This window comes from Pyrus communis, chromosome 15 (assembly GCF_041283825.1).
Source record: "Pyrus communis isolate YQ-2024b chromosome 15, ASM4128382v1, whole genome shotgun sequence".
Lineage (NCBI taxonomy): Eukaryota > Viridiplantae > Streptophyta > Magnoliopsida > Rosales > Rosaceae > Pyrus > Pyrus communis.
Window position 1 is genome coordinate 6,611,216 of NC_142579.1, and position 12,041 is coordinate 6,623,256.

The following is a 12,041-nucleotide window of genomic DNA, read 5'->3' on the forward strand; positions in this document are numbered from 1 at the left end:
ATTTGGGGCATTTGATATTTTCACATTTGTGACATTGAAAAAGTGAGAATTTAGAATTTATAGCAGCGGTGCACTTCTTCTCCTGCATGCATGGTAACACATAGCGTGTTCTTATACGTAATACATTTAAAATCATCTTCAATGAGTTTTCAAACTATGATTTTGTGTTATTATATAAGCTTTGGTAAATTTTTTTTTTTTTTTTCACTTTAGATTGACCCCAATAATAAAATTTCTGACTATGTCACTATTTTTAACGTAATATTTTATAATTTTGATACGAAAATTAACTTTAAATTGTGAAGTGATAGAGACTCTACCTTAACAGTGTGTTATTACCCTTTCTAATATATATATATATATATATATATATATATATATATATATATATATATATATATTAATCTCTCGCTTCAACCCTCTCTCTCCACAGTAGTGCATTTTCCCCTTCAAATTACATAGTACTCAGTTTTCACGAACTCTGTCACGATTGGATCGGTACAAAATCCTCTCCCTCTCTCTCTACTTTCTCTTTCCTCTCCTGTGAGCTAAAGCATTTGAGGAAAGTGGGAGAGACCGACCCAAGTGAGGGATGAAATCGGAGCCACAGCAGCACAAGTGTTTGTGGCAATAAACAGACCGAGCTAGTCCATGGATTCATACTGATTTCCTTCCAACAATTTCTTGGCCTTTCTTTTCTGTTTCTTTCTCTTTATCCATTATTCTGTTCTCTTTCCCTAATTAAAAAGGTACTGTTTTTTTCTCTGCAACTACTTCTTCTCTCACGTTTGCTACATTTGGCTCCTTCTGCACAATTGGGTAACCACTGGTTTTGCTATCTGTGGATTGATCTCAAATGGGTTTTGCTTACTTTGTACTTCTGGTTCTTTTTATTACACTCTAGGATTGAAATTTGAGTCGAAATATGCTTGCTGTTTTGCTATTAGTTCGTTTGGGTACTTGAAAGTGATTTAATTTTTTTATTGTTATTTGGTGTGGGAAGTGATCCAAATCTGTAGTTAATATGTAAATGCATCTGCTTTCGGTCTCTTAATTTCTGTAAATCTTAATTGCTCTGTGTCTGGGTTTATTCTTCCCAATTGATTCTTAGATAAAAGATTTTCCTTTTTCTCTTTAATATGTTGAATCGTTTATGGGGTCTGTCTTGCAGCTGGGTTAATGGATCTAGTGACGAAATGATCATGCTTCTGAGGGAAAACTTTTTATTCTTTCCTTTCTTTTAAAGCTTATTGGATGGAAAATACATTTGGGTTTTGTAGAATCTAAAGGTAAATCAACTTTTTGAATGAAGTTATGACCTCACCAGAAAAAGAAAACTCTTTTGAATGAGGAATTGTTGTGGTTTTGCAATTGTCTTGGGATTTAAGTTAAAGGACATTAGTGGGTTTCTGCCTTTTTCACCTCTCAGCCTGTTTTTCTTTTGTTGGAGTTTTCCTGGATGTCTTTTGATTGTGTATGAATTTTAATTTTATTTATTCTTTTAACAGATTCTTGTTCCGCGGTCTGCATCATTTGAAATCAAAGAATGGCCAGACCTCTGCATCGAGGTCCGTCTGGTCTGCGGATCTCTGGCAGTAGCAATGATTTTTTGGACTCCCAAATGAAAGATAAAACAGATAAAGAAGATTTGGACAGAAGAGCTTCTTCTGATAATAATAGTTTTGCTTTTAGATTGCCAGTTCGAGTACTTTTTCCGGACAATTCTCCTTCCAAACATGGAAATACCGAAAATGGCTTTGCATCCGATCCCTTCATGGCTGGTACTCCCAGAAGTCGGCACAAGTTAATGCTGCTACTGTTGAAGTTAAGTTTAGTTTTGATTGTTATTCTAGCTCTTACCGGATCCTTTTGGTGGACACTCTCCATCTCAACAACTTCAAGAGGTCGCATACACCATGGATACCGGCGACTCCAAGAGCAACTTGTTTCTGACCTGTGGCATATCGGAGAGCTTTCTCTTGGTTCATCAAGGTTGAAAGACTTGGAGTTTTGTCCTCAGGAGTACGAAAATAATGTCCCATGCTTCAATGTTTCGGAGAATCTTGCCTTAGGTCTTACTGATGGCAACGAATATGACCGGCATTGTGAGAATGGGATGAGGCAAAATTGTTTAGTTCTTCCGCCTGTGCATTATAAGATTCCTCTTCGGTGGCCTACTGGTAGAGATGTCATCTGGGTGGGGAATGTGAAAATAACAGCGCAGGAGGTACTTTCTTCTGGAAGCTTGACGAAGAGGTCAGCTGTGATTTCTCTTGTTAGCAAACGTTGCTCTAATTCTATTAACCTGTCCTGGTTTTGCTTTAATTTTGAGTTTCCATGTGCTTACAGGATGATGATGTTGGAAGAAGAGCAAATTTCATTCCGTTCAGCCTCCTTGATGTTTGATGGTGTTGAAGACTACTCGCACCAAATTGCAGAAATGATAGGACTGAGAAATGAATCTAACTTCATACAAGCTGGGGTAAGTGGATTGGAATTTGTGTGTATTAGTTGTTGGAACCGACCCCACATAACAATGGAAACATTCGTTATCATGTTCCTTTCCCTTGGTTGATTTGATTCCCCTCGTGTAGTTTATTTAACTTATATTCGGGTAGATTAGTCACGCAAGTTGACATATTTATTTTAATGCACATAATCATATTGATCAAGAAGTGTTAGGAATATATATGTAGCATTTTAGCCAAGCGGTTGACATCTTTATTTTAATGCTCCTTATTGAACAAGAAGGGGTTCTAGCCTAACCCCCAGTCCAGAATATTCAGTTTAAGAAATGAATCAGTATCCTTTTTTTAGTGGTAGTTGACATGTGGGTTAATATGTCAAACATCGCCCTTGGCATGAAAACTGCAGCTCAGTTAATACACATTTTGAACTGTTTCAAGCACTTTTACATTTGACATTGCTTACTCCATAAGAGACTGCAAATACTTTATAACTCCTTATGGTACCCTACCAAGCTGCTTTTTTAGCTTTGGTTCCATTTATGCATACACATAAACACCTGCATACCACCTAGAAGGGTACATATGTCATATCCATTGGTTTCTGATGCATGATTGATCATTACAGAAATTCTTATGTACGGATCAGATTATTTCAAAGACAAATAGAGCATACTGTTGTTATTTTATGATCACTTGTAGTGTATTTGCTCTTTAATGCACTGCAACATGCTTTATATGCCAGATGGACTGTGGTATGTACACACTTGTGTCTTATGTACATATTATCAAGATGTGTGGTGGTTGCACTGAATTTAAAACTCTGCTGTTATGTTTGAATTGGTTAATGAAACTGTCAAAATTAATTCTGCAGGTGAGAACCATCTTGGATATAGGATGCGGTTATGGTAGTTTCGGAGCACATCTCTTTTCCAGTCAGATCCTAACTATGTGCATTGCGAACTATGAGGCTTCAGGAAGCCAAGTTCAGCTGACTCTTGAAAGGGGTCTTCCTGCAATGATTGGTTCTTTTATTTCGAAACAGTTGCCGTATCCATCTCTCTCTTTTGATATGTTGCATTGTGCACGATGTGGGATTGATTGGGACGAACGGGGTAACGCTCTCCTCTTTAACAAGTGTTTTCTTTTGTGCCTGCATACACCACGCCTTTTAACCAATGCTACTAACCAACTACTTCTAACTGTACTCCATGAAGTGCCAATATTTTAAATGTTCAATCTGCATTATGTTCTTGTTTTGTGTAAACTTATCTTGGAACCTAGCACATTTTGATTGTAAGATCCGTCAGAAATTGTGTATAAAAAAATGTGCAGAATCCAACGAATACAATTCTTTCTGTATTATTAAAGAGTTTTCAGAAAATAATTAGACTGTTACTCTTTAGAAGAAATATTTAGGCTACTACTTTTTGGATTTACAATTTTGTTGAGAAGTGGGATTGCAGAAAATATCACATTCAGCCATTAATATACTAAAAGACTAATACTTTTTGGATTTACCGTATATTAATCATATGTTCAATTATGTTCGTACGACAGATGGGATCCTCTTGATTGAGGTTGATAGAGTTTTGAAGCCTGGTGGGTACTTTGTCTGGACATCACCTATTACCAATGCTGAAACATTTCGTCGTAACAAAGTGAATCAGAAAAGGTGGAAGCTTGTACATGATTTTGCAGAAAATCTCTGCTGGGAGATGTTATCGCAGCAAGATGAAACAGTTGTATGGAAGAAGACTAGTGAAAGAAATTGTTATAGTTCACGGTAAGGAAACTAATGTGGATTTTCTTTTGAACGTGGGATCATATGTGTTTGGTCTTTAGTGCACAAGAATAAGAGCCAAAACTGATATGTAGTACAATCTACGTATTTCTTCAGGAAACCAGGTTCAGGTCCCTCTATATGCAGCAAAGGTCATGATGTTGAATCTCCATATTATCGACCACTCCAAGCCTGCATTGGTGGAACTCAAAGCCGCAGATGGATTCCTATTGAAGGGAGGAAAACGTGGCCTTATAGGGCTAATCTGAACAAGAGTGAACTTGCCATATATGGTACTTGTTATGTTCCTGATATAGCCTATTTTGTAGAGAAAACAAACAAATGCATCGCTCAGCCTCTGACTAGGCTATTGTCTCCTAATTTATTTTAGTGAAGATCATATGGTTCATGTGTGTTGAAATTTTCACGCAGGATTACATCCAGAAGAAATCACTGAGGATGCTGAGACGTGGAAAATGGCAGTACGGAATTATTGGTCTCTTCTGTCACCATTGATATTCTCAGATCATCCAAAGAGACCTGGCGATGAAGATCCTTCACCACCCTATAATATGCTTAGAAACGTACTTGACATGAATGCTCATTTTGGTGGTTTTAATTCTGCGTTATTGGCAGCTGGAAAGTCTGCATGGGTCATGAATGTGGTCCCAACAAATGGACCCAATTATCTGCCCTTGATCCTTGACAGGGGATTTGTTGGTGTTCTGCATGATTGGTAAAGCTACTTTTTCTCTCACATCTTTATCCCTTGCAATTACTGTTAAGCATCATGTTTAACTTGGAACTGTTTAGCCAAATTTCTTTCACTAAACATAACATCTCTGCTTAGTTATAATTTCTTGCAATCTGAAGTCTTGTGGCACTGGATTCTTTTTTTCTTCAAATGAGCTCGCCAGTATACTTTCACATGGATAGGATGTATCATTCACGAAGGAGAGTTAGATTACATCATCTAACCAGGGATTCTTCTGTCCCGCATGTTTAGTAGTAGGTAGCTTAGTGATCCTTGCCCTTTGTTAATCAGTGGTGTAAAACCAAACAGGAATTTTCTTTCATAAAAAAGACTTCAAACTTCTTGTAGTGTCTTAAATTATGCTGACTTTACACAGGTTTGATGGGTAAATTCTTGATGGGGGAAATAATTCAGCGTTAATATACGTTTGTAACTTTGGAGTTATCTGAAAAAAAAAAGCAGTGAATACTGAGGGATGTCATTATACTATAGGTTTGTGAAACGACATTTGTAACTGTTGAATTACAGAACCCAATGGATTGAATTTGACATAAAAGTGGCATTGTCATGGCATTTGATTGGTTGAAAAGTTGATTTGCCTCCACCATGTTTTACATCATGGTCTGGACTCTGGACTCATATCATCATTTGTAGTTGTAGGAAATGCTGCATCGTTGTTCCTTTGTAGGGTTTTGTTTTAACAAGAATTTTTATCTGTTTCTAGGTGTGAACCCTTTCCAACATACCCAAGAACTTATGATATGGTGCATGCAGCAGGACTTCTTTCACTTGAAAGTGATCATCAGCGCAGATGTACCATTCTTGATCTATTCACAGAGATTGATCGATTGCTTCGTCCAGAGGTACCCATATTAAATAATTCTCATCACATTTCATCTACACGGTTATTTTACCAGTCCGTTTATTCCAATATAGTTTCAGGCAGAAGAGTGGAGAGCTGTTAACTAAATTTTAGACTCATAGAGGAAATCCCCTTTTAGGACTGTCACACATCAGTTATATGCGTGTGTGTATATATCTGTTTACATGTCAGGATGTAACTGGCATACATTATTTTGTCTTGTTTTGTACAGTGTCTTATACCATCGAGGCTTATTGAAATAAACAACGAAGTTAATTTCAGTTCCACCACCAAAACGCAATAGACCACTTATAGGTGCTATGTAGGATGGCTTTTTGTTTGCTTCGTTATGTTAGTATTTAGAATATCTCCTGATGTTAGTGATTGTTTGCAGGGTTGGGTGATAATCCATGACAAAGCTTTTCTTGTCGAATCAGCGAGAGCTCTCACGACAGGGCTGAAATGGGAGGCACGCGTGGTGGAAATCGAAAGCAACAGCGATGAGAAACTACTCATATGCCAAAAGCCTTTCTTTAAGAAGCAAGCAAACTAATACAGCAGTTTCAAAGGGAGCCTGAGATATATGGTGGTAATATCACTTTGATTCATATTCATTTACTTATTTTACTCGATCATCATAAAACTCTGCCATTGAAAGGAGAGGGAACCAAAATTTTTGGACAGACGAAACCAAAGAAACAAGCGACGAAAGAAAACCAGTGTTGAGTCTTGTAAAAGCGACACAACACCCGTGGAGCCGGCCGTAAGGCCGCCATGGGACATAGGGCATGTAATTATTATGGTATTGAGGTGCGAGAGAGAGAGAGAGAGAGAGAGAGAGAGAGAGAGAGGAGTGTAGGATTATATTTTTAATCTTCCATGTAATTTCGCATTTTAACTATACAACCACAGGATTTAAGATTGTGAAGATCATTACAGAATAAGCAAATGCAGTCCGTTTGTTATAGTGTAAAAAACATGCTTGTCAATGCTTTATATCAAGCACCCCCAACCTCAATGATTGATTGAATTACATTTCAAAGCTTACAAATCACGAATTTGGCTACAATATTTACATGTGTTTGGTATAATAACATTTCACATTTATCTTTATGAAGTGGCAAATGGCATTAGTTCTTTGTTTAGTGGCATCTCTTTTTTTCAATGTTGGAATAGGTCTCGAATTTGAAAGTCAGTCGTCACACTAATCAAAACCAAAATTTGAAATCCATATATTTCTTGCTTTAACCCAGAAGTCTCGAAACTTAATGACCTCGTATTATTTTGGAGTGTTCTTTCTTGACGACTCTCAAGTATCATGAAATGTGCACTTTGCTAACTTTAGTTTTTTTTTTTCGTCTCTCTTTCATACCTAAAGTTACCATTTGCTTCCAAAATCATTCTTCCGTTAGTTTAGTCATTAAGTTCTCTGTTAAACGATGACATGGCTGATCGTTGGCCCACCAAAAAATTTAAAATCATAAAAAAAAAAAAAATTGGGCAATAACAAAAATCATAAATCTAAAAAAATTACAAAAAAAAAAAAACTGCAAAATTGAAAAATCTTTGCCTTCACTTTTCGACTATCACTACAATCCCGCCCTCCTCCTCCTTTGTCTCTTTTGGGGAGTGGGCATGTCATATTTCCGCCGCTCATGTCGCTAACATCTCCACCATTCAAACCTGAACACCTCACTTTTTACATGCACCCACCGAGCCAAAGCCAATTCCGGACCGACTACTACTAAGTCGTCGTCATTCCAATTCTCGAATTTCACCGCCAAACCAAACGCCCATTTCTAATCAATTCATACCCGCTTCGGATTCGTACCCAAGACTTGGCTACACGATGTTCAAGCCAAACGACAGCGTTTTCGACAATGCGACGGAGATAAACTACACGGACATGTTCGACTTGTAGATGGACACGAGAGAGAGGAGTACCTAGTGGGATAAAGATAGAGGGGTGCGTTGGCGTAGATTTGGAGTGGGTCGGATTGGTGTGGTTGGGGGAGAGTCCCGCAGTGGTGGGGGTGATGTGTAGAAGGTTGCATGGGTGGGGATGAGAGTGATAAGAGAGAATGTTATTTTACTTTTAACTTTTCAATATTTATGTTTTATTAGTAATTATTATAAACTTCGTATTAAGTGTGATTGTGTAAATCCTAGATTAGATTTGATATTAGTTATTCTCTTGTATTCCTTGGAGGAGAATGATTATTCCTTTCCTTATTACTATAAATAAAGGTACTGCGTAAGGGGAATAACACATCCTCTACACAACTCTACCAACACATCTCTCTCTATTCTCTCTTAGTGTTGTTGGCCCCCTCTCCCTTGTCAGATTAAAATAAGCTACATGTTATCAGCACGCTCCAACCACTGCACTTAGGAATCTGACGTGGAAGTTTTCTGCATCAAACCAGTTTATCAATAGCATTACGCAATCAGGTTCTTTCAAAACAACGATTTTTTTCTCGATATTTTTGCAGTCCTGATAGCATAAACATTCACCATAATACATGACCCAACTTTACGTTTTTTGAATTTTAGATTCTATATAATTTGTGTATGCATTATATCCATAATTGTTGAATTATGTGAATTCGATATTGCCATGAATTGCATCAAATATATGTCCATGCATTGAATTATTTGATTGAATATGCATTGAATTAATTTGGAAATCAAAAGGAAAAATTATTAAAAATAATTTCCTAAGATTCTTCAAACCCATGACCTGAGCCACCCATGAAGCTATCAAGCTCCACCTGGAAAAACCGACGCTTATGGCATCGAACCCAGAAACTCTAACTCGCTTACAGCGAGACCACGACCTTGCCATGCAATTTTGTGGCAAATTCCGCCATGATGTCGTGATTTTGAACCAAAATCATTGAAATTCCAGAAGATTTTCATTGAATATAGGTGAAATTCAAGTTTGAATTTCTTGGGTTTCCCTTTTTCTTTCCCCCTGACGTCGAGGTACTTCTCCGTTACTACGAATTGGCTTGCCGTCAAACCCAGGGCCGTGCACCGAGAACCATGTCCCAAAACCCAACTGCCTGGGGGGTTTTGGACTTGACTCAAGGCCACTTGGGCTTTGCTTCTCTCGGCCCGCATCACAGAGCCCAATTGAGCCTTTGTTGGACTCAGCCTGAGACACCAGCCCATAGCTATGGTGTCCCAATGTCTTGCGACGCACTAGATTGTGTATTCCCTGGGTTAATCTGCCTATGTCGCACCAGATTCCAGCCCGAAGCTGGAATATCGATGCATTGCACGACGAAGCACCAGAGCATACCTCTGTGTAGGCTTAAAGCCCTACCTTTCTCCCTACCGCACTTGATCAGCGCCTATATGGGCCTCTGTTTTTTGACCCATTGTTTGCAAACCGTTTGCTGTTACTGGGCTTGCAGCCTAAATCCTTTTTTTTTTGGCCTGATCAGCTCATGTCTACTCTAGCCAAATTTTGGGCCTGGATCTCACGACATATATTTGCTTAGCCCACCCGTGGGCTTTGGTCCATTATTTTGGACCCCGAGTTTAATTGTTTATTTTTTTAGATAATTTGAGCTTTATAATTTTTCACCCGCACTTTATAAGCTGAGAAAGCCACTACCATGATCTTCATCAAAGACACATTCATGATGCATTGCAAACCGAGTATGTTGAGGAAGATCCATGAGCACTTTGGGTCGCTTTGGCTGAACGCTTTGATCACCAAAATGACATTTTCTTGCCTGAAGCAAGACATGATTGGCAGCATCTGCGCTTCCAAGACTTTAATTCTGTGAATGAATATAATTATGAAGTTTGTCGAACCCGATCACTTCTCAAGTTCTGTAATGAGAACTTCACTGAAGAGGATCTCCTGGAGAGGACGTATTCGACCTTCTATGCTACCAATATTGTCTTGTAGCAACAATATAGGTCTCAGAAGTTCACTAAGTTGTTGAATTTGATCTCTGTTTTACTTCTCGCTGAAAAGCAAAATCAGTTATTGATAAAAAATCATCAAGACCTACTGAGGCTACTGCTGTGCTTGAAACACATTATAGTACAAACCAACGCCCAAAACGCCAACATAGGCGTGGTAGGGGTGGCCAGAAGCAACCCCGTCAAGGTCAACAGAGTCAAAGCCCATCTAAGGGAGGAAACCGAGCCCATAAATGCCCTAACTTCGCTTCTTAGGCCCCAAACTTCAAGAATAAGGGCAAAGCACCTGAAACCATGGCTGCAGACATGTGCTACCGCTGTGGTTCAAAGGACCATTAGTCCCGTGTTTGTCGTGCTCCCCAGAAGGTTGTAGCTGAATATCATTCTCGTCGTAAGAAGTTTGAATCAAACTTTATGCAAGTGGATAAACTGAAGAGTACCAAGATGGAGGTTTCTGACTTTCAGGAGACTTTTACCCCTATAGAAGATTAGAATCTTAGTCATAAACTATTTTTAGTTGCATTTAGAACTTGGGGGCCGAATTCCACATAGTGGCCGAACCCCCCTCTTGTTTTTTTGTTTACGTTTGAACAATTTTCCTTTATGTTTGGATTATTAGTTGGTGGTTTGTTTTTGGATATTAAGTTTTTAACTACCATCTTTGAATACTTAAATTATTTTGAATGGATATTTGTTTTAAGAACTTTTATGCATGTGGCCGATTCAAATTAATTTTTATTTCTAGGTATGACTAATGGGAAAGTTAGTTGTCTGGCAGATAATGCAACCACACACACCATTTTACGTGAACGCATCTATTTCACTAACTTCATATCTAAGAATGCACCTCCGACAACCTTCTCAGGCCTATCCAACCTGATCAAAAGATATGGTGAGGCACGTATAATGTTGTCCAATGGTACAATCTTGACTATTGATGGGGCATTTTATTCTCCACGTTCCATAAGAACATTATTGAGTTTCAAAGACAATAGAGATAATAACTATCATGTTGAAACCTACGTAGAAAATTTAATTGAATTTTTGTGCATAACTTTCTACGAATATGGCCATAAGTGTATTTTAAAGAAGATAGAGTATATCTTGAGTGGTCTATATACTATGACCATACGCCTTATAAAAAGCCACTATGTGGCTGGCCCTACCTCTAGGACTATGCACGAAATTACACTTTGGCATGATCGTTTGGGACACCCTGGACGAGCAACGATGGGCCGTATCCTCAAATCATCACACGGGCATCCACTAACCTAAAGTTTAGGTTCGATTCAAGGAATTGCATGTTAAACCTGCTCCATAAGAAAACTTATTATAAGCCTTCTTATAACAAGATTCGTTCGAATCCTCATACTTTTCGACAAAGGATTCAAGGGGACATTTGTGGACCGATTCACCATTCCTGCGGACCATTTTGATATTTTATGGTACTGGTTGATGCTTCCACACTTTGGTCACACGTGTGCATGTTGTCCATAAGGAACACTGCATTCTCCAAACTGTTGGCTCAAGTTATCAAGCTCAAGGCTGACGACCCTGATTATCCGATCAAATCTATTCGATTGGACAATGCTAGAGAATTTACATCTAAAATTTTGATGACTATTGCATGTCGGTTGGGGTTGAAGTTGAACATCTAGTACCTCGTGGCCATACCTAGAACGACCTGGCAGAGACATTTATTAAGCGCTTACAAATGATTGCTCAATCGTTGGTTATATGTACCAAGCTCCCGATCGCTACTTGGGGCCATGTAATATTGCACGCAGCCATGTTGGTCCGACTGAGCTTGTTGTGACCCAACTATATAACGCCCTTCAATTGGTTACGGTACGAACCCGACATATCGCATCTGCGCGTTTTTGGTTGTGTGGTCTATGTGCCAATTTCGCCGCCTTTATGTACCAAAATAGGACCTCAGTGAATGATGATAATCTATGTCAGATATGATTCTCCTTCAATCATTCGTTACTTAGAACCTTTGATAGGCGATCTGCTTACCGCTCGTTTCATGGATTGTCACTTCTATGAGATAGTCTTCCTGTCATTAAGGGGAGATAAGAACGTCAATGTTCCCGAAGAATGACACAAATTATCGTGCAACGTATATTAGATATTCAGAGCGTAGCTTATAGCATGCCAGATGCTTTCATCGATCTAGCACGAGTGACAAGATCACATATTCCAGCTACGAATGTGCCCGCAAAGTTAGATGTACCA

General features: G+C 38.6%; 1 protein-coding gene across 4 annotated transcripts; it reads left to right on the top strand.

The window, feature by feature from the left end:
• The first annotated feature begins 410 nt into the window (after positions 1-410).
• On the top strand, positions 411-6,744 carry LOC137748866 (putative pectin methyltransferase QUA2). 4 transcript variants are annotated; one of them, XM_068489072.2, is made up of 10 exons: positions 416-749; positions 1,172-1,289; positions 1,509-2,256; positions 2,350-2,482; positions 3,340-3,580; positions 4,026-4,251; positions 4,366-4,541; positions 4,681-4,984; positions 5,727-5,865; positions 6,259-6,744. In XM_068489072.2, the coding sequence occupies exons 3-10, from the start codon at positions 1,547-1,549 to the stop codon at positions 6,415-6,417; spliced, it is 2,088 nt and encodes a 695-aa protein (XP_068345173.1). In that variant the 5' UTR covers positions 416-749; positions 1,172-1,289; positions 1,509-1,546; the 3' UTR covers positions 6,418-6,744. The 4 variants fall into 4 exon arrangements, with proteins under 4 accessions (XP_068345157.1, XP_068345173.1, XP_068345165.1 ...); XM_088685375.1 differs by lacking the exon at positions 416-749 and adding an exon at positions 805-819; XM_068489056.2 differs by lacking the exon at positions 1,172-1,289 and having other exon boundaries at positions 411-749.
• Positions 6,745-12,041: the final 5,297 nt, after the last annotated feature.